The 20745-nt window shown below is 39.6% G+C and overlaps 3 protein-coding genes across 14 annotated transcripts in view; 2 read left to right on the forward strand and 1 right to left on the reverse strand.

The window, feature by feature from the left end:
- Positions 1-8395, forward strand: part of OGDHL (oxoglutarate dehydrogenase L) — a 56885-nt gene extending 48490 nt beyond the window's left edge. For all 7 annotated transcript variants that reach the window (XM_027460381.3, XM_027460377.3, XM_027460378.3 and 4 more), the window contains 5 exons: positions 318-443; positions 1601-1673; positions 4068-4231; positions 4861-5015; positions 5753-8395. In XM_027460381.3, the coding sequence (XP_027316182.1) occupies positions 318-443; positions 1601-1673; positions 4068-4231; positions 4861-5015; positions 5753-5876 (642 nt within the window). In that variant the 3' untranslated portion in view covers positions 5877-8395. The remainder of the gene's footprint in view (positions 1-317; positions 444-1600; positions 1674-4067; positions 4232-4860; positions 5016-5752) is intronic.
- Positions 8396-9335: 940 nt separating this feature from the next.
- Positions 9336-20745, forward strand: part of LRIT1 (leucine rich repeat, Ig-like and transmembrane domains 1) — a 129107-nt gene continuing 117697 nt past the window's right edge. For 2 of the 6 annotated variants that reach the window (XR_011809991.1, XM_072039465.1), the window contains exon 1: positions 20149-20287. The gene's annotated coding sequence lies outside the window, so the exon portion shown is untranslated. The other 4 variants (XM_072039466.1, XM_072039469.1, XM_072039467.1 and 1 more) reach the window with 4 other exon arrangements.
- C6H10orf53 (chromosome 6 C10orf53 homolog) lies at positions 16754-20148 on the reverse strand. Its single transcript, XM_072039471.1, has 3 exons — positions 20018-20148; positions 18071-18190; positions 16754-17102 (listed from the first exon to the last, which is right to left on the reverse strand). Exons 1-3 carry the CDS (start codon positions 20109-20111, stop codon positions 17038-17040), a joined length of 279 nt encoding a protein of 92 aa, XP_071895572.1. The 5' UTR covers positions 20112-20148; the 3' UTR covers positions 16754-17037.

Consider the following 20745-nt stretch of genomic DNA (forward strand, 5'->3'; position numbering starts at 1 on the left):
AGGGGGGATCTGCTTTGTGCCTTATACCTCCTGAAGTGCTAGTCCTCCTCACGCTTCCTTCCTGGATTTCCTAGCTTGCTGAAATTAAAGGAAGCTTTTTGCCTTTATTTGCATACGCTTTTAGGAAAAAGTAGAAACAGAAGAGTGCTTTGTAGAGACACTTCCCTAGCTAATAATATAATCTCAACAGAGCTCTGCTAATTAAGTTTGCTGATAAAGGGAGTTGGTGAGAGTCAGAAATAGAAAGATGTCTTTTAAGCCTTTTTTTTTTTCTGGTCTTTTAGATATTTTTCTGATGGCTTTAATATCTCTCTCAGGAGTTCAGTGAGCAGTTTGAAGTTTCCCAGCTGTATGAATGCAACTGGATTGTGGTGAACTGTTCAACTCCTGCCAATTACTTTCATGTTCTCAGAAGACAGATCTTGCTGCCTTTCAGAAAACCGGTAAAGTTACTGTTATTCTAGGTGTATTAACCCTCACGCAAAGAGGGGTTCCTTGTTTGTGTCTGTCATACTGCTGAAAGGAAGGTTAATCCTTGGTGGTTTAATCCTGAACGCAGGTTGGGGGTGGCCAATTTGGTGGAATAAAACTCAGCTCTCTCTAAAATTCTAAAACTTGTTTTTCAGCTTTACTTCTTTCTGGTTGTTCAGAACTTTACATGATTTTGACAAGACACTGTGCAGCTAACAGGTTACGTAATCTGCATGTCTAAGTGCTGGTACTTCAAAAACCTGCGTGTACTTGTGTAGGCAGTGACTGCCATCTTTAAAACCAGCTCTTTGTGTCTGGAGACTTATACTGGTTTTACTCCAGTGCCAGACACTTTCCCTCTCCTCTTTTAGAGAGAGTCTTCTACAATATTAAGAAGAATTCACAACGGCAGATTTCTTCATGTTTAAGCTAGGATAATTACATAGTGTAAGACACTGTGATTAGCATCACTGCATTAAGGTGTTTACTGTAACTACAATAGTGGCTGCTGGTACAGCAAGAGAAAACTTGGAAGATCAGGCTGGGTTTCCCTAGAATACACCTTCCCGGTTGGTTTCTATTGGCAGAGTTGAGCAAAGTCCTCCATCACTCTGAGATGTTTATCCTATTTAGACTGTATTTAATGCTAAATTTGTGTAGTGTTGCTGTTGTTTTTTCCTTTCAAAAGTAACTGCTGTGAATTCTTTCAGATGCTAGCTGACTTCAGACATGGGTGTTGAAACACAGATTTTTGGAGAAAGTTCTATGTTTACCTTTGAAGCCATTTGGCTCCTCTATAACTTGAATACTAAGATACAACTATTGGATATTTTAGTGGTTCATAGTGCTTTGATTTTGTTCTTAAAGGGGAGCATAAAGCAATGTTTTTCGAGAACCTTTATAGGGAATGAATTAACCAAATCTTTTGAACAATTATGAAACTTCATAGGCTTTCAAAACAGGAAAACAAACAAACAAAAAAAACATAATTTACTGTGTTTGTTGTTCACTTTAATTAGATCTATAGCATTTTTAGTTTGTGGTTTTTGTATGAAGATTGTTAAAACTATTGCATATAATAACATAGATAAAGCTGCTCTTGAGTGCTGGAGAAATTTCTGTTTTACAGCTCATCGTTTTGACACCCAAGTCACTGCTGAGGCATCCAGAAGCTAAATCCAGTTTTGATGAAATGGTGTCTGGTAGGTCATCTTAAAATACTATGAACAAATAATGAGCTATACCAAGTCACACATCAAATTGGAAGTGTGAAGAAGATAAACTGTTCTAGGGAGTTTGCCTTTTCCTTTGGCTCAATTTCTGCAGAGCTGTTGTAACAAGATCTAGCCTGGACTTTGGCTGAAAACTCTGCATTCAAATACAGATTCTTGATTTTAACAGGTTGTCTAGTAACCAGATACTAATCTCAAGGGCTGTGGAAAGTGCATTCCCTTCTCTATAACGATGTTCTCCTTAATATTAGGTTCCCCTGCTCTTTTTCCCTTCGTTTAAAAACTTGAATTGCTTTTTGTACTGTACCCATAAATGTGAAGGATGGGTTGTAATCACACTGTGCCCATTTGGAAGAACAAAGATCTCATTTCCTTATTACAATACTCAGTTCTGGGGCTGCCATGTCACAGCAGTGATCTAAAGTAAGATGAGTGAAACAGTGAGTTCAGATCTGGACCCTACTGCCCATAGCTGCTGTTGGTGAGCCATCAGTACCACCAGATCATGTAGCAGCAGCAGATCATAATACCAAAAGAGGAGGAATTGGTCTTGTCATGCACTGGCTAGAATGGCTAGAATGTATTAGTGGCATAAGGAAATGCAGTGAAACATAGTAAAGTATTAAAGTGGTTGTTTAGAAGTGAGCCAGTGTGCATGGTTGTGGTAGTCTGTTTCAAGTTCTAGCTAGGGTCTTGATTGCTGTCAGAAGAGAGCTCAGGTTTTTAAAAGTGTGTTACAGTTGCCTAAACATTGCCTGTGTTACATGCCTAAACCTTGCAATGTCTCCGTATTTTAAGTGAGTAAAGTTTGCTTCTCAAGCAAAGAAGTTTGTGGGTTTTGATTACTACTTAAAAACTTTTTTGAATGAATCAGATTAGAAATTTTATAGGTATTGTGATTTGTCTCTTTAAGTCTTGGGAGCCTCGTGTACTTCAGGCTAATCCTCAGTAGCAGCCAAAATTCCCAATTAACATCCAGTTCTTTATGTTCCTGCTGAAGATGACAGCAAGAAGTAAAGTACTGCTGACTCTGAGCTAACTCTTTTTGCTTTGTTTTTAACTGAAAGCTGAGCCAGCTGACCCAATGAAGCACAAATTCAGTTTTTTTCATTTTTTTTTAATGATGAATTTTGCTGTTCAGTGAGACAGGGTAATTCTGACATAAATCAGTTCCTCTTTTATATGTTTGTGTTGCTGCTTTTCTACCCCCAAGATAAATGGTTCTTCAAGCAGTAGCTTATTCTTCTGGTAAGTGGGTGTGCTGATTCAGACTGGGAGGTCATGCCACTGTCTGCTGCCTTCCAGCTGGTTAATGTGGGAATAGTTCTAATCAATCATAGAAAGGAGCAAAGAAAAGGATCTTTTAGACCATCAAGTCCCTCTTCCTGCCAGTGCAAGACTACTGGCTTTCATACTTTCCAGTTTCATATATCCCAAGCAAATTGCTCTCCTGGGAGATGATATCACAGGGAAAAGATATCTAGCAGTCAAGACATGCATCTGAAATTGTATCTTAGCACTTATACATATGACTCAGTACTATGCTAATTCTTTCTTTGTCTAATGCTGTTTTAGCTCTCAAACAGAGGTTTAAATCACATAAGTATACATCAGCTGTGTGTGTGCTTCTGTAAATATTTCTACAGTTACCATATTTAGTTCCAGTATGAATATGTCCTCTGCTTTTATATATAAACTTCGAAAATTCTGTAATTGTGTTACTGTTACGTGGTTGATATCATCTTGGAAAGAAGCAAAAATATTTCAGGTAGATCTCTGAATACAACTGTAAGCAACGGTGAGCTATCCCAGCAACTTTAATGGCATGAAGCTATGACAGAGGAGGTTCAGGCTGAATATTAGGAAAAAGTTCTTCACTGAGCGGTTGGTTGGATGCTGGAATAAGCTTCCTAGGGAAGTGGTCATGGCAGCGAGCCTGCTGGAGTTCAAGAAGCATTTGGACAACACTCTCAGACACATGATTTGATTTTTGGGTGGTCCTGTGCAGAGCCAGGAGCTGGACTTGGTGATCCTTGTGGGTCCCTTTCACCTCAGCATATTTTATGGTTCTGTGATTCTATAACTTAAAACTGAAGGTGTAATGCACAACACAAAGCTAAAAAGGAATTCACTGTTAATATAGTTTTCCTTTTAAATGTGGAAGAATGGATTATTGTCAGTCTTTTAAATTTTTGTGAACAGTCTGAGAAGAATGCAGGTCTGAAAAGTTGTGAGAACAGGGAGGTAACAGGACGCCATGACCATTGCAGCCTGATGATTACTCAGTAAAGGACAGTTTCTTGTGCTGCTGTATTCCACTGTCAGTTCCGCTGAGAGTACTTTTCTAATTTTTGCTCTAATTAGGTACCACCTTTCAGCGTGTGATTCCTGAGAATGGACTGGCAGCTCAGGCACCACATGAGGTCAAGCGAGTGATTTTCTGCACCGGAAAAGTGTACTATGATCTTGTGAAAGAGAGAAAGAATCAAGACTTGGAGAAACAAGTAGCTATAACCAGACTTGAACAGGTGAGCTGTCTGACACTCAGTAGATAGGATCTTTGGGGAGACTTTCAGCAACAGGTTGCTGTGCTTTTAAAGATGACACTTGCCAGAAATGATGGTGATAGCTGGCATTCTTTAAGAACTAACAAGACATTAGATAATCCTTGTGGTGTAGTGGAGAAGGGGCACATCAGTGGTGTAGTGGACAATGAGGTCCAGAATGCTTGCTGAGTTTTCCAGAACAACATAACAACAAAAATGTTACAGCGTGTACAGCATGATGGCACCTTAAATTTATATATCCAGTCTGTTGGGTTTAGGTGTTGTGAATAACACTTGGCAGCTATATTGTCACACCCTAATTATGGACTTGTATTGTGGCAGCTACTTTACTAGAAAAACTTGTAGGAATGCAGGAGATATGGACTATAAGCTACTTCTGTTCATATCTGTGAAACAATAAAGTGTGTATTCACTTCTGACAACATGAAAACAATTAAAAAAATAATGAATCATGTTAACAAACATATGGCTATTAAATTAGTGTGGTACTAATTGGTACTAATGGTTGGTTGCAATATGCAATAGTTATACTGCCATGTGCTAAAACCATGTAAGAGAAAGCTTTGCGAGTTATTATTTTCTCTTTCCAGATCTCACCATTCCCATTTGACTTGCTCAAAGAAGAGCTTGAAAAGTATCCAGGTGCTGACCTAGTTTGGTGTCAGGAGGAACACAAAAACAGTGGATATTATGATTATGTCAAACCTCGTTTCCGCACTATTGTGAACCACACACGACCCATATGGTATGAGACTTTAAACAGTTGCTCTATCTCCTGGCCTGATTTGTTTGTCAGGTTTTTGACTTGAGGGTTTTATTAAGGGGAAGACAGGTTCCCCACAAATCAAAAAACTCTTTGAGTTGGGGTTCTGGGGTGAAGAAGGGAAAAAGCTAGGTAACTGTTTCTCAAATAGATAACGTGTATCTTGTTCCTCCTTGTAGTTATAAAAGAAAATCAGTTGCACCTAGCTCTGTATTTATTGCCACTTAGCACAGTGCTTAGCTCTCCTAGCTTTTTCTTTCTTCTTGTATAAGAATCTGTCTTTTCTAAAAATTTCCCTCCACATTTCACATTTCTGGAGAGAATAGCGGTTGTAAGAGCTCAGTCTAGTCAGATACCTTTGCATTTATTTTAGATGATTGACTCTCAAATCTGCACATACAGCTGTTGAAGGAGTGAGAGTCTTCATTGCCAAAAGCAAGTTACCTAATTATGAGACAGTGTAGCTGTCTGCCATGGGAGGGATGGGGGAGAAGATGCAGTGAGGGGGAAAGAGGTGGAAGCTGACTGGAAGGTATAACTGATGGTACAAATTAGATTTGATTATATTTTATATTTTTATTTAAGAAAGATTGATGATAAAATGTTCAAATCTGCCAAGTTAACTTAAATGCATTTAGCAGCATGTTCATGTGCTTGTTAGTGTCAAAATAATTTCTCTTCTTACCTCATTTCTCTGCCCAATTATTTTTGTCACAAAGGTATGTTGGCCGAGAGCCTGCTGCTGCAGCTGCCACAGGCAACAAGAACACGCATCTGGTGTCGCTCAGAAGGTTCCTGGATACAGCTTTCAACCTGGAGGCCTTTGAGGGAAAGACATTCTAACTGCAGGGCACCAACTCATCTCCATTCCAGTACTGTCTCAAACCATTGCATCCAAAAAGGAAAATAAAAGTGAATGGGAAAAATACTGGAAATTATGTAAGGATCCAGCAGCTGACTGCATTACACTACACCTTGCTCCCCAGTTCGTAAGAAAAAAAAATCCAGCTTACCTTCCACCATTTTTTTGTCACTTCTCTATTTAGATTGGAAACTCTTTGGGACAAGGAGTCTCCTATCCAAGGATGCAGTGTCTAGCTCAGTGAGGCTCTGATCTCAGACTGGACAGTGTCTAATTGTTGTAAGTAAGTAGAACAGGCATGGAAAACATGATGCAGCTGTGCATATCCCTGAAAAAGAAGAGAGGAAGCCACTAAGGAAACAAGATGCATTGTTCCAGAACAATGATTGACAGTTAATTCTAGATATATTGGAGAGTAGTAATGAAACTGAAAAGCAAAGGGTGCTACCATCACACCTATAGGTGATTTTGGTAGGGAAATGCACAGGGTGTGGGTGTTGGGAAGAGATGGTAAGGTAGCCTGACGATGTGAGGAGGAGGCTAGAAATAGGGAGTCAAGATTACAAGGTTAGTAAACTATGGGTAATTAAAAAATGGTGTAGATTATTTAGGTATAAGATAGAGGCACCACAATGGCACTGACCACAGCTGACAGAGCAATTAGTTATCAGTTGAAGTTAGCAGAAGCCAACTGCTGGACAAATTCCTTCAAAGTAAGAGGTGATAGCACCAATTGCTCCCACTTTCTGGTCTACCTGATTTGACATTGTAGCACCTGTAAAAAGACTGTATTTGGATGAGAAATCTGTGTTTATCAGCAAGTCATGGGTTCTCTACTTTGTCCACTGCTAATCCCTGCCTCAAATTTCCTTGGTGATATTAATTAAACTGAAGTACCCCACTCCTGATTTAACCATCCATTTTTATGGTGAGGAAGGTGGGCGAGCAACCGTTGCTGATTCACCAAAAGCACACGCCGTGTTTTTGTGCAAGAAGTAATTGATTTTTTTGTCCTTTGTGTTTACCTGTTGATCAGTTGCCACATGCTTTCAGTATGGACATAAAAGGGAACTGCCTCTAAGAGTTGGCCCTGTGCCAGAGAGCTGAGGTACAGCGGGTCCATGAGCAGAGGTTCTGTGGCAGGGATCAGCAGGGGGTTGCTTTTCTTCTGGGGAGAGAGTGCTTGGCTTTATTGGTGGCACTGTGTAGCGGAGTGGTCTCAGACTGCTGCTGCTTATGCTTCCTCTGCAGTGCCAGAAAGAGGATGGGTACAGCTTTCTTCTGTCTTAATATAAGATCTACTGTCAGAAGTCCTGTTCCATCTGCCCCAGGAGAGCTTGGGGCTGGGTGAGCCTTGTGACTGCAGGCTTCTGCAACACTCTAGGCTATATAGTGGCAGGAGATTTCCTTTCTTCATTGTGCTGGATGGCAAAGGGAACTGCACAGTTAAGGAAAAAAGTGGTGTAACAGGAAGCAGAGGAATGGCCATGCCTGTGTTGAAGTAGGAAAAAGTAACTATCTGCAGGAGGACCCTATGCCCCTGCAGAGCCTGAGGGTTGTGCTAGATCTGCTCAGAACAAGTGACTGGAAAGCACATAGATGAGACTTCACCCATCTCCAATTCCCTGTCCCGAGCATGCTCTCGGAACATGCTCGTGTTCCTGGCAGTAGGTTTTACCCTGCTGTTGCAATATTGGCTGTGATATAATAAGGCTTGACAGTTTATGCCTGATGCAAAGAGTCAAGTGATGCTGAAAAGCTTCTTATCTTGTCAAAATAAAAAGCTTTATTACAAACTTTGAGTTATGATCATCTACGACTAGTACAAGTAGGTTACCAAAAAGGGATGTGTACCTCATGCTGTTCCTTCAATTGGCCTGGAGACAGCAAGATGTTAAAAATAAAAACAAAATAACATAAAATAAAACAAATTCTTCTGCCAGAGCATAAAAGTGGTGTGGTAAGTTACTTACCATGGGTTCCAGAACCAAACTTGGTCTAATATTTATGAAAAGCAGTAGCATCCTTTTAATTTAGACTAGTTGCATTGGGCTTTGCTGTCATTGAAACACAGAAGTTAGTTCAGTCTTTTGAAGCCTAATGAACTTGGAAAACACTGCAGATGACACCAGCAAAGGTTGTCTCCTGTCCATTTCTACAGCTGAAAGCATTAAGCTGATAGGCAGTAACCATCACCCAAAGTATTTTAATGCTTTTATGAGTTCATAATTTTGTGGCGAGAATTGAATGCATCTAAATACTGCTGGCACCGTTTATTGTATTCTCAGTCTGCAGAAGGCAGGCCAGTGCTGCATGAAAATTGATAAATGCACTTATGCCACAGTATATGCAAAGGTAGAAAACAAAATAAACATAGAAATGTAAGTGGTAAATGGCAGGTTTCCATTGTCATTGTGTATCATATATTGTGGCATAATAGTTGCGTAAAAATTCCATCAAAGAATGTAAAAATAAATAAATAAAAATATGCAAGAATGAAGTTCTCTGTTATGCCTTTTCTTTTTGACAGTTTTTCCTCTCAGTGTTGGCATTAGTATCCCATTCATAAAAGTGCTAGGGCAGCTCATTCTTCTGTTTTTGTTTGTTTGCCTGGTTATTTAAATAGCTTATTTAAATTTAGTAGTAAAGAGGGAGACACAGCATTTGAACTGGAAAAAAAAGATAGTTACTCAGAACCATTGGGTTACAAGTACAAATTAAGGCTTTGAGGTTCTAGTAGAATATTTTTTGTTTTATTCTAAATTAAGGAATAAATCAAGTGAACACATTTATGTTTAAAGCAGAATTTTCAAAATGATGGAATTTGACTGGGTTTCATTTCTCTAATTTGAAAACACTGGAATAAATCTCTCTAAATATGTTGGCTCAATGTATTTTTCTTTAAAATGGTTTACTGTTGCCTGTAGTTTCCAATAGGAAATGTTCAAAACATGTTAAAGCATTATAAATTGCTAAATGCATAGATTACACCTATTTGCAGAATTTTGCTGCCTTTCTACAGCAAGGTCCCTTGAATAAAAACCACAACGTTCTGAAATAGATGCACATTCAATAAGTGTATTTTCAACAATGAATCCAAGATCCTCTAATGGCGCCTTTAAACCAGATTCAAAATCTCTCTCTGATCTCACAGAAAAATACCATTGCATTTAACTTGCCAGCTACTTCTTTTTTATATACTCAATAGTGATCAGTTAATCTGTGTGAAGGGTTAGAAAAATACAGAAGGTATACAGAAGAGAGAGGCTTCTGCAGCTTACCTGCACTGAAATTCAAATCACAGCTTTATAACTCAGAAGGAAGAATACAGCAAATATGAGAATCAATTTGACTTCATTGTATCTGTGGGTGAGGTATCACATCATGCATGTCTACTGTAGCAAATGATTTGCTAGGACAAACAGCCTCCATCACAGAATTATTTTTGTTTCCTATTAGCTACCTGATGAGATGCACTAGCAGCAGGGGTGCGTTTGATGGAAACTTTTCCTCTATCCGTGATGCAGTTGGAGTCATAGTCTGCTAGAGCAGAGACGAGAGTCTGCTAGACCTGTTCTCCAGAAAGGGAACCATTCTGCTTGTTTGAGGAGGTAAAAATTAATATCTGAGACTAGACAAGAAACAGGAATGTATGCTCATTATTTGAACTGCGTAGATAAAAGTATGTGTGTTAGGGAGGGGGATCTTCTTTTTTTTTCGGATCTTTTTTTTTCCAGAGCTAGGAATAACCACTATTGCTGATAATAACAAAACCTTGGGAACCTTTGCTCTACGTGCACATACACGTGCACAAAAATCCTCACATCGATATTTTGACTGTTAACTTTACACAAGTGTCACAGATTCTTATTTCTCGATCTGGCCTTTTCCATTAGTGTAATGCGACTTAAAATGTTGCTCCAAACATGAAATACAGCCACACTCAATCATGTAAAGCCAGAAAAACCCTGAAAGCAGGTGCAAAGTTGTAAGTTTAACAGGTCTAATGAAAGATGGAGGAAAAAAAAAATCTGCTGCTGTGCTGCGCATTGGTTCAGTGATTCAGCAGGATTCATATTTACAGGGTACTCAGCAGGTTGCAGCTGGGCAGAGCAGCAACGTAGGGAGTCCCCACCACACCTGGGGGACGAGTCACCTGGCACAGGTGGCTACTTAATTATGGGACTGGCCTGTGTGGGGTGGCAAAGCAAAAGCTGTCTGTTGTTAGCTGGTTAAAACTGAACACTTGATCCCAGACTCATCATTACTTTTGACACACCGAAATGCATCCCCATTTATCCCAGAACAGAGGGCTGAAGTTGGGCCCGTGGTGGGACAGAGGTCCCTGCCCAGGCTGCTGTGGGACACTGCCCCTCATTTCTACTCCAGAGACAACAAGAGCTGCGGAGTTTAACTCCAGCGAAGGAGGCATGGCTGCAGGGAAAGGCTCTGGGAGCAGGAGGCTGTGGGATCCCAGCTGCCTGTACTTTCTACAAGCAGGTAAGAGACAGATGCGGCTGGGGGGAATTGGGCAGGGTGCCTTGTCCTGCCCTTGGGGTGCACAATTGTAAGAGCTTCTGGGGACTTCAAGCCCTAGAGGAAAACACGTGACAGTGCAGTGTCTTTCTGCTGCGAGCCACAAGCAAAGGCTTCTCAGGACGTAAACTAAACTTTCTACTTGCTAAACTTGCTACCAAACTTGTAGCATGAGCACAGTGAGGCTTCCTTGGAAGAGGTGAGTAAACCTTTGAATGAAAAATAGTAGAGAAATGTGTGTGTGCATATATATATATATATATATATATATATATATATATTTTAAAAGGCTTTAAAAATCCCTTTCCCTTCTGTGGGTGGAGGTGAAGAATGCCCTCCCTTTGCCAGGCTGCAGCTGTGATCCCCATCAGTAAGGTCTGTTGGCAAGGACAAGTGCTGGACTGCTTCCCTTTCCACTGTCTGTGTCCTGGGGACATGATTGTGCGTCCTTGGGCTTTGATCGGCCGGTAGAAATAGGCACCAAATAATCTGTGTAGGTGAGGGTAGTTTTGCATGCATCTTTCTGCCCTTCCTGGGTATATAAAGTTACTGAGCAGAGTAAGTAGAACACCAAACTTTAAAGAAACTTTAAATGATAGAAGGTGTTCAAGTTTTCTATTAGTTCTGATGAAGATGTTTTGGGTGGTTTTTTGTTCCTTTTGGTCACTTAGTAGTTCTGCAAAGTCCAGTTGTGTAGCAACAGGTGTCTTGGCTTGATGGACTTTACTGAATAATCATTTTAAAATTATTATTTAAAGTTTTTCGTAATGTTTATGCAAGCCAAGGACAGAGATTAAGTGGCTGTGTTTTCTTAATCATCAGTGTGAGGTGCTAGGAAACAGCATGTGGACTGAACTAAAAATTAAACATATTTGAAAAAGGGAAACGGATGAATGTTGCCTCATTTCTACATCTTTTGTGTTGTTTTTTTTTTTGTTAAGTCACTTCTGATCATAGATACTTCTCAGTTCAGACTGTGTTTTTCTTAATGCTGTTATTTAAAATGTGCCTTATTATCCAAAAGGAATAAAAGAACAAAAGGAAAAACATTCAGGAAGGATAATGTGTTAGAGATTTATTAGCTTTGATTGAAATTATTTCTGAGACTTCTCCAAAGTTTTCAATTATTAATAAGTGCACCAGGCGGTTTCTTTGTGATATTTAAGTGATGCAGTCATTAATGGCAAATGGAGATCTAATTTATTTAGAGGGGAAAACAATTGTCATCATCGTTAAAGATGCCGTGTGAAACACTGAAACATAATTTCTGTTGCAGAAATCTTTACTTCCTATGCAATTCCCCTAAAATCTCTGATATTTTCACAAAGGGGCACTGAGAAACTTCCTGCCCATATCATAGCCAGCCTTGTGTCCTCCTGCCTTGGAGGGTGGAAGGAGTGCTCAGGCTATCACAAGCGAAGCAGGTCTGGGTCGGAGCTCAGCTCAGCTTGAGTATTTTCCAGGGGTGGCCATTAGACGTCACCTGTATAATGGTTTTGTTTTAGTAGCGGTTTAAGCAACCACATTTGAGTTGGTCTTGCAGTGAAATAAACGGTGTCTGCACAGGGACTTTGCTGGAGGGCAGCGATGTTTAGTGTTCTAGATTGCTCCCCGCACCTTGCGATGTGGCTCTGTGTAGAGGAAAAAGTGGAGGGGAATGTTAGGAAGGTGCCTGGATATCCTGGTATCCCCTGTCTGGGTGTGTGTTGGCTTGTGTCTCTGCTCCTTGGCCTGTGACAGAGGACTTTAAATTTCCACAATATCCATTTGTTTATAAGTACCTCTTACTGGACATCAATGGACAAACTGGTGAGGTTGCTGCTCCATAAGTAAGCTTAATTATTAAAAAGCAAAACACATTTGAGGAAATAGTATATTTCCCCAAATAAGTGTCTCTTCTAATATGGATATCAAAGGGACAAAATAAAGTTGTCTTATTCAGAACATGATAAAACAATTGTATGTAATTCCCCTTGACTAAAAATAAAGGTTTAACAAACTGCTCCCAACAGGCTTATTAAAGATGAAATATTTATTACTATATGTTAATTACAGATTTTAAGAAATACTTAAGTAATGTAAAGTGATTGGCTTGGTCTTGCTTTGAAAAATTTAAGTGATTAAAGCCTTCTTCACCAATTGTTCTTTCTGCTAAAGCGGTTTGCACAATCGTTCTTAACTAATCAATTTTTGCAATGTTGATTATGTAGCATAGGATGAATAGTGGATGTTTTTTTTCCATCAATGTCACGGCTCGAGCAAAATCAAATTCCATCAGTCTTAACATTTTTGTATCTGAACTGAAACACCATAGCTTTTCAAGTCTAGAAATCCTATTAATACAGTAAAGTTATATTTTAGTCCAGGAATATTAGTCTCTGACACTAAAAACCAGTTTTAAAGAAGTTTGCACGTACTTTCTTTTTTGGTGTAATATATCTGACAAATACGTATATGTAAAATACACTGCATAAGTTGTCTTTTTTCCCCTGAGCAGCATAAGTTATCAAAAGAACCATAAATATTTTGCAACTTTATGTCCTAAAAGCTATTTCATGCCAGCATATTTTGTACAAAATTACTTTGAAGAAAATTATTGTTTTATCAGAATTTCAAACTATTGTTGACAAAACTCTGTCATCCTAGAGTTGATTAAGAGCTGAAGCTTTGTGTTGCTTTGGGACTCTCTTCTTTGCAACAGCCTACTGCCTAATCAGGAGGAAAGATAAACAGAAATAAAGCAACTTAATCTCCAGCGATTCTAAACAGTTCCTTGTAACACTCTTAGATAATTAACTTCTCCTCTGATATGCTCATTTCATAGATATTTGGTCATATGTGGCAATGTTTATTTAATGCATTTTGTGCTATTTATACCACAGTACACCCTGCTCATTATAAAATAGACATTCTGTAATTTATTTACACACATACAGAACGTTTCCTTGCACTAATTGTGAAGTATAGCACAGGTAAGTTATACAGCACTTTTTATTGGAGAACTGGAAAACAGGGAGGATCTCTGTGGCTCAAAGCTGTCGTCTCCATTTCAGACAAAGGAGGTGAAGTCACTTCCTCCTGACTGCAAACCAGATTAGTCACAGACTCCTAGTAAGTAAAAATGGTGCACTGAAATTGTTAGTGCTGTCATCTTTAATATAACAGTGCTGGATGGCCAATATGCAAAATGAAGAAGAAGGAGATTTATCTATGTACAGTATTGATAATTAAAAATACCAAAAACCTATTAAAATAATTCAACTTTTTTTCTCTAGTCAACTTTAAACTTTTTTTTTTTTTTTTTTTTGAGAACTGTGTTCACATCAGCTGTGGAAAGTTGATTACCATCATACAGTAATTTTAAAGCAAGCAAAATGTATTTGATAATAAATAGGATATTTTAAACTCTTCCTGAGTACTTGTAAAGAGTGATTTCCTTCTCAATAGGAACAATGGCCAAGAGTAAAATCTTCCTGTTTGCTGATAGTGCAAAGAGCATGTCAGTAGTGTGCTGACTAACACCAGCACGTTCCTTTTGAAACATGCATCTCATGTGAGGAAGAAGCTTCATCTCTCTTTTTGGTGTTTAGTTTCAAACAATTAAAAAGTGCCTAAATTGGAGCCTAGTACTCAGCAGAGATCCGAATTGCTCTGTGGAGATGCCTCTCTCCATCAGGTACAGAAGTTGCTGAGGGCAAGCCAGCTCCTAAACTCTGTGTTTCAATAAAGTGTCTGCAATTAAATGTGATTAAATGCAACTCAGGCTTTGGAGTTGCATTCTGCAAGAAGAGTGGCTTGGGTGCTGCACAACTGCTCTGCTGGGCAGCCCACACTTGATGCAGTTTTTTGTTTTTTGTTTTTTTTTAAATCAAGTGTTGTTAATTTGTTTCTTGATAGCTATTTTTTTTTTTATTTTATTTTCTCTCCCTTTTTGAAGAAATTACTGGAAAAGCTGACAAATTTTGTAAGCCTTTTGCAAAACATAAGGAAATGCACATGATTAAGCTTAATCATGTTATAAGAGATTGTTACACTAAAAGGCAAACTATTTTAGTTATATTGTGTTGTTGTGCCATTAGTACCATTTGACTGCCAACTGTGCAACAGTGGGGCTCCAATCAACAGGAGCCTTTGTGTGTCTGCCATTGCAAATAGCGCTGAGGAGAGAAGGGCGAGAGGCTCTTAGTGGTACAATTTTTTCAGTGATTAAAAATACTTGAGATCCATTTCAGTGATCAGAAATTCAGAAATGTGTCTTAATGAGACAATTAGTCAAACCCTAAAAGCTGCACTGCAATTTAGTTGGAGTTACTACTGGAATAATTTGCTGCTGCTGCTGCTTTCTTTCTCCTGATTTAACTTTGCAATAGTCTGGATGAAAGTCACCGTAGAGAGGATTTGCAGGCTAGTTCTACTTGTTCAGTTGTTCTCAAACGGCCATGATTATCTGTGGGGCTGATAATCCCCTTACAAATGAGGGAGACTTTGAGGAGAAAGTGGTTATTTCACACACATATATATGAAAAAAAAATACCAGAATCCCTTTGTCCAAGTGGCTACTCCAGTGCCTTCAAACATCCACCTGCCTGCTAGTGCCATGGCAACTAATCACAGGTAGTGTTTGGGGAGTGGGTACCAAACCAAAAGGGCTACTTCAAATTTGTATGTATTTTTCCCTTCTATTACAAAAGCCCAATAACAGAGTCTGAGATCTCTTTATGCATTCTAATTGGTAGTGTTCAAGATGTCTGATGGAGTTTTTATTTTTATTTTAAACTTCATTGTCATGTTAAAAATCTTGTCCATCTCCAGTCTTTGACAATTTGGTCATAATAGTACTCTAATGCAGAGTCAGAGCAGTTACTCTCAACCCATACTTTTTTTTTTTTTTTAAGTTTGCTACTTCTCTCTGAGACCTGAAGCTTCTGTTCCTCAAAGCTTGTTCGTATTTATTCAAGTTAAACAAGCTGATCTATTATGTCTTAATGTCTCCCTACAAAACTGCTGCCATTCCAACTTGGAGGTATGTCAAAAATGTTCTCAGGGTGATGTTACAGAGAGCGCTAAACACAGTAAGACCTGAAAACTTTTTCTTTTTTTCTTTTTTTTTTTTTTTTTTTTTTTAATTTAAAAACAGAACTGGTTAGGTCTTTTTAGAGTGTTTTTGTTGATGTTCACAGCATTTCATGCTCAGGAGATCTGGGGAGCTTAGTCTTCTCTCTGTCTCCGTAGTTATGGGGTCAGAACCCCAGTGAATGGTGAACTAACTCAGTATTGTCCAGGACAGAGCTAGAGTGGAGCAAATGATGAAAACACAATCTCCTCTCTTTGTGAATGTCTGCTCCAGAATGTGCCTTTCTCATCTGTGAAAGTGTTAATTTTATTGATCTTCTCAGTATAGTCATCTGAAAGTTTTCACTTTCTAATCTTGTTACATTAGTTATAGAAAGCAAAAATGTTTGTCTTCTAGAACAGTGTGATTTTTGCTTTGCTTGATTTTAACTATTAATACTTTTTTCTCACTTGCTAAATAATATTTTTAATACCTCTGGCATCTTTAGGATATAATTAAGAGATTGTATTTTAGTATAGCAAAGCATTTCTTTTGACAACATTTCTGTTTTGGATCAGTACTGCAGTAGAGGTACTTCAGTTATTTGTAACTACCTGCCTTCTTGCAGCTTATAGGAGTTATTGTGAGTGCTAGGATTTATTTGTCTTTGGCTTTGTAATGGTCAGATGGTCTCGCCTGAAGCCCTACTAGAAACTGCAGCTGTCTAGCACTCCTTAGCCTCAATGTATGCTGTGTTTCTCTGTTCATACGACTACATTAGAATGCAAAAACTAACCACTTTCTTTCATAAACTAAATATGGGTCAAGTTGAAAATTGTCAGAGCACTGGTGTCCTGAACATATGGCTGCTTGCAAACTGTTGGATTCACCTTGACCAGAAGTAGGTTTTAACTGAGGTTGAGGGTGTATGTAGATAAATCAGGAACAAAATAGTAGCCTCATAACCTAGTTACCAAGGGGGGAAAAAAGGGAGGAAAAAGCAGTGTTACTTTTCTGATACCTGGAATATTGGTAATGGTAACTGCAGACAGCTTTAACCCTGCCCTTATAATCATGCCAGCTTGCTTCTCTCTGTACCCTTGGGCTGTGTCTGAAGATACAACAACGTTCTCTGGAATATTTGTGGCCAAGAGAAAAGTGAAACTGGCACATTTGTGTGAGTATGTATGGATCGATCAGTAGCTATTAACTTTGAAATGACTATCTTTAACATAGGAAACTCCCTGAAAGTTAAAATAATGCAAGATGTCCAGGAATTTCATTCTTCTTTTAATTAAAATCCAACTATTTGAACTACTTGTTAGTCACAGTGCTATATGAGTTTGTGACATTCAGGGTGGTAACACATGACTGGTTCTGGAAAAGGATGTATGTTCCTGTCTGAATGACACATTAAGAGAGACAGAAGCATGAAGAGCCAACTGTATCATAAAATTTCTAATACTTTTGTGATGCAAGCAAATTGCCTGGCAGAAAAACAAGGTAAAAGAGAATGTGAACCTATAAATCAGTAAGCACTGTGAACCTATAAGTTAGTAAGCATTTAACACTGCTTTTCTGGCTTCTTCACAGAGTGGATCCAACTTGCCATCACCTCCTAAAGGAGAAAAAACACAACTTAGGAAGTATATCTAAATAAGCTTATTCATATCTTACATCTGTACTCCTTGTTGTAACATCTGCGTTCCTTTGCATTCTCCCTCACAGTACTTGGACTCAGTTTGGCTCTACCCTGTTTAACTGCATAATCTGAGGTTGATTTAGTTTTGGTCTGGATTTGAAACAAGGCAAAAAGTGAGTGCAGCAGTGCAGGTGATTCAGCAGACAGTAGAATAGCATAGATCTAATACTGCAACAACAACAACAACAAAAGGTTTTATTTTATTGGAATAAATTTCCAAAAGGAGCAGTATTGGAACCTCCCAGTTACTGGTCTGTTTCTTTCCTTTCAGGAAGGTGAAACCAACCAAGATGTGGTGCTAAAAATACCTTTGTGCTTGGTCAGCTTTCTGCTTTCCCTTTATACCTTCAACTTCCCCAGCCCTAGAGAAGCTGTTGAGTAGTGGGGAGGGGAGGAGTGGTGGCTTTCAGCCTTTCTCTGGAAGGTGGTTGCACTGGAAATGAGAACTTGAGCCCTGAAGCTCTTTGACTCTCCTGAATCAATATATATAAATATATAAATATATGTATGCCTCTATGTGGGGCACTGCAATGGTATTATTTTTGGTTTGTCAGGGGAGAAGGAAGGGGAGCTGAATAAATAAATAAACTAAGACCCAAGCATATAAGTTTTAACTGTGGACTGAAATCTAACTGGTTTTCTTGTGATTGTGTAGTGGTGCATGCAGGAAGGCCTTGAGAGAGTGCTCTCCTAGGCATTGCCTTAACTGCTGAACTGTTCTCTCTTCTTGATTGTGCCCTTTAAAATGCCTCAAATATAAAGTAATGCAAGCTTAGAAGAGTTAATGTTGACAGAACTTGGACTGTTTATGCCTTAGGAAGTGCTTACTTCAAAATGTAAGTGCTTTCAGTGAGACACTGGGATGAATAAAACTTTGTGCTTACCAAAATCCAGTTCATTGATGTTGCAGCGAAATACAGTCTCCCCGTTTACTATGAGTTCTACAGTATTCCAGTCGGGTATCTCCTCTAGAATCAGCTGGTGCCCATCTGCCTGCAGGACAGCTGGAAAAGGGTGAAGAAGCAGTGAGCGGTATTGCATTTGCTTGCTCTGCTGTGAACTCCTGGTATATTGAAGTTCTAATGCTTATGAGAGCAAGAAGCAAATAACAGTGTTAATGTAGCTAAGTGCTGTACAAAACTCCCTACAACTCCTGTCTGCTTTGATATCTAGCTTCTCTATTATTACATTAATGGATCTCCTTTGAATGAAGCCTCCACCCTCTGTCATTTCTAGTTCTAGCAGTAAAAGGCAAGAAATTCATTATGTACTCATATTTGCTATTAACTGGCACAGCAGCTGTAAGAAACACAATGTATTTATTTGCAAGTACCATGGAATAAGATTAAATACAAAAGAAATCTCCAGTAAACGTTAGGATGGTGCTATAGAACAGCTGGAACATTAAGTGAACAACCTTGATAACCCAATTGTTCATCGACGCATAATTCATTTCACTTCTGCTTAAAGAGTAATTCTTCGGTAAAGAGTAATTCCTCAGTACATTAAAGCCTTGAGATTTTGTGAAGCTGAGAATCAAGCCAGAAGGGACAAAACCTTCTCTCAACCTACGTATTTGTTTAGCTGAATTAGGTGTGTTTTGGGTTTATTACAGTACATTGCATAGTGTTGTAAATTAATCAGAACAGGGGAAGTGAGAACTCGATGCAGTTCCAGCAGCACATAAATGCCTCATGCTTCTGCATGGGCACCCATGGATTTAAGGATTTATTTGTTTATTTGTTTGTTTATTTTATTCATCTCATCCCATGGCTTTTTTGTTTGTTTGTTTGTTTTACTAGGCAGAAGCAGGTTCCTGGATACTTAACATTCATGCTCTTGCCTTTTCAGTTTTTATTGGCAATGTTCTAAGGCTGAGACCATGTTCTGACCACTGCATATTAGTTATTTTGGTCCATGTTTTATTGATAAAAGCAGATAGGAATATCACTCTCACTGTCCCAGTTCCATGGCAGTTGTGTGACTTGTCAGGGTTTCAGGGTTGGTGTTTCCTTGCTGAAAGTGGCATGGCTCAAGCACTTAACCTAACTGTATCCACCTGTGATGACAACTCCTGGCATTTCTATTTACTGAAGAAACAATAGTGAAAATGGCTGAGTGAGGAGTACAGTTCATGAAGCAGCGTGATGAGTTCCTGCTGTGCTTTTTTTTTTTTTTTTTTTTTGTCAGCTGAGCAGAATCCCCATCAGACGATTGTCACTGCTTTCTAGGAAATTGCAATGGCAATCTCTGGCAATTAATTCACGCTCATAATGGATGAGAGCTGGTGTCTCTGTGCTGTTAGCTGGAGATCCGTCCCTAGGGGGACAGCTCCCCACAGCACTTGTTGGTCTCACGAGGTAAGGCCTGGTTCTCCCCAGTCCCTGCCTGAGGTGGCTGGGGTGGCCTGGCAGCCCAGCCAGGTAACCTGAGCGGAGTGCCAGCAGCAGCAGCAGTCCTGTGTGTGAACCCGGCTCCTCATATGCTTCCAGTGCCAACCCAGTACTGGTTTGTCCAAGACTTGTTTGTCTATTGCTGTTGTATCTAAGGCCTTTATAATCACAAAATGTGACTTGCTTTGATACTTCAGGTCACACACATACAGTGCGATTTATCTGGTAACTTTTTTTGCTAGGCAGAAATCTTTATTACGTGTCCTGTTATAGGCAGAAAACGTTAAAATGAAGGGAAAACGTTGCTCGTTCCCTAACGAACAGCATCTGGGCTGCAGCAATCCCTGCTTTCTCGAGGAATCGTTTTCAATAGACGAGCTACACCTCATTTCTCGGTGTAGCCCCTCCCGCCCCGCCCCGTCCCGCCCCGTCCCGCACCTCGCAGGCCCTGCAGGCGGGCGGCGCCGCTCTGCGGCAGCCCCTGGCGCCAGGCCGGGCCCTGCCGCACCCGCACCACCGCGCCTCGCGCCATGCCGCCGCCTGACGGGGCGCGCGCCGCGACCGTTGGGCGACCGTTGGGGACCGTTGGTGGTGTGTGGCACCAAGAGGCGACAAGCTGTCTTCTGGGGGCTTTTATTGGCGGCGTGAGCTGAGGGAGGGTGTCCAGCGTCTGCTCCAGGTCGCATATATACATATATGTTAATACAGGTACAGATAAATACGTTCCAATAGAGCAAGAAACATGACGGAAGCATGATGTGCTATAAATAAGCATTTACATTTGTCATAAATCTATACTATCTTATAAAAATAAAAGTTATCACTAAAATAGTTCTCTATCTTGTAACACGTACAGCAGCAGCAGCAGTTCAGGTGCGTTGTCACAACCATGCCCCGCTCTAATCACAGACAGCAGAGGGTCTTGGACAGCACTCACAGGAGTGAGGTCGGGTTCTTGCACCCTTAAAACACCAATTTTGAAGTCAAGTTTCTTTTGGTTTTGTTCACCATGAATATAGAGGTTCACAAAAATCTGCTTTTTAATTGCTACATCCCAGTGCTGTGTGTATGTGGGAGCAGACCTATGAAGAGAATGAAACAGTTACCACCTTAAAATTATCTTGCAGAGAGTTTGTATTTCTCAGGTCCCACTAAGAGGTCTCATT

This window comes from Anas platyrhynchos, chromosome 6, assembly GCF_047663525.1.
Source record: "Anas platyrhynchos isolate ZD024472 breed Pekin duck chromosome 6, IASCAAS_PekinDuck_T2T, whole genome shotgun sequence".
Lineage (NCBI taxonomy): Eukaryota > Metazoa > Chordata > Aves > Anseriformes > Anatidae > Anas > Anas platyrhynchos.

Coding starts and splice junctions, on each gene's coding strand:
- C6H10orf53 (XM_072039471.1), bottom strand. CDS start 20,111: ATGGCGCGAGGCGCGGTGGTGCGGGTGCGGCAGGGCCCGGCCTGGCGC. Junction 18,191..20,017: donor CCGCCTGCAGGGCCTGCGAG/GTGCGGGACGGG, acceptor ACCCTTTTCCAG/CTGTCCTGCAGGCAGATGGG. Junction 17,103..18,070: donor CATCAATGAACTGGATTTTG/GTAAGCACAAAG, acceptor TTTCTCCTTTAG/GAGGTGATGGCAAGTTGGAT.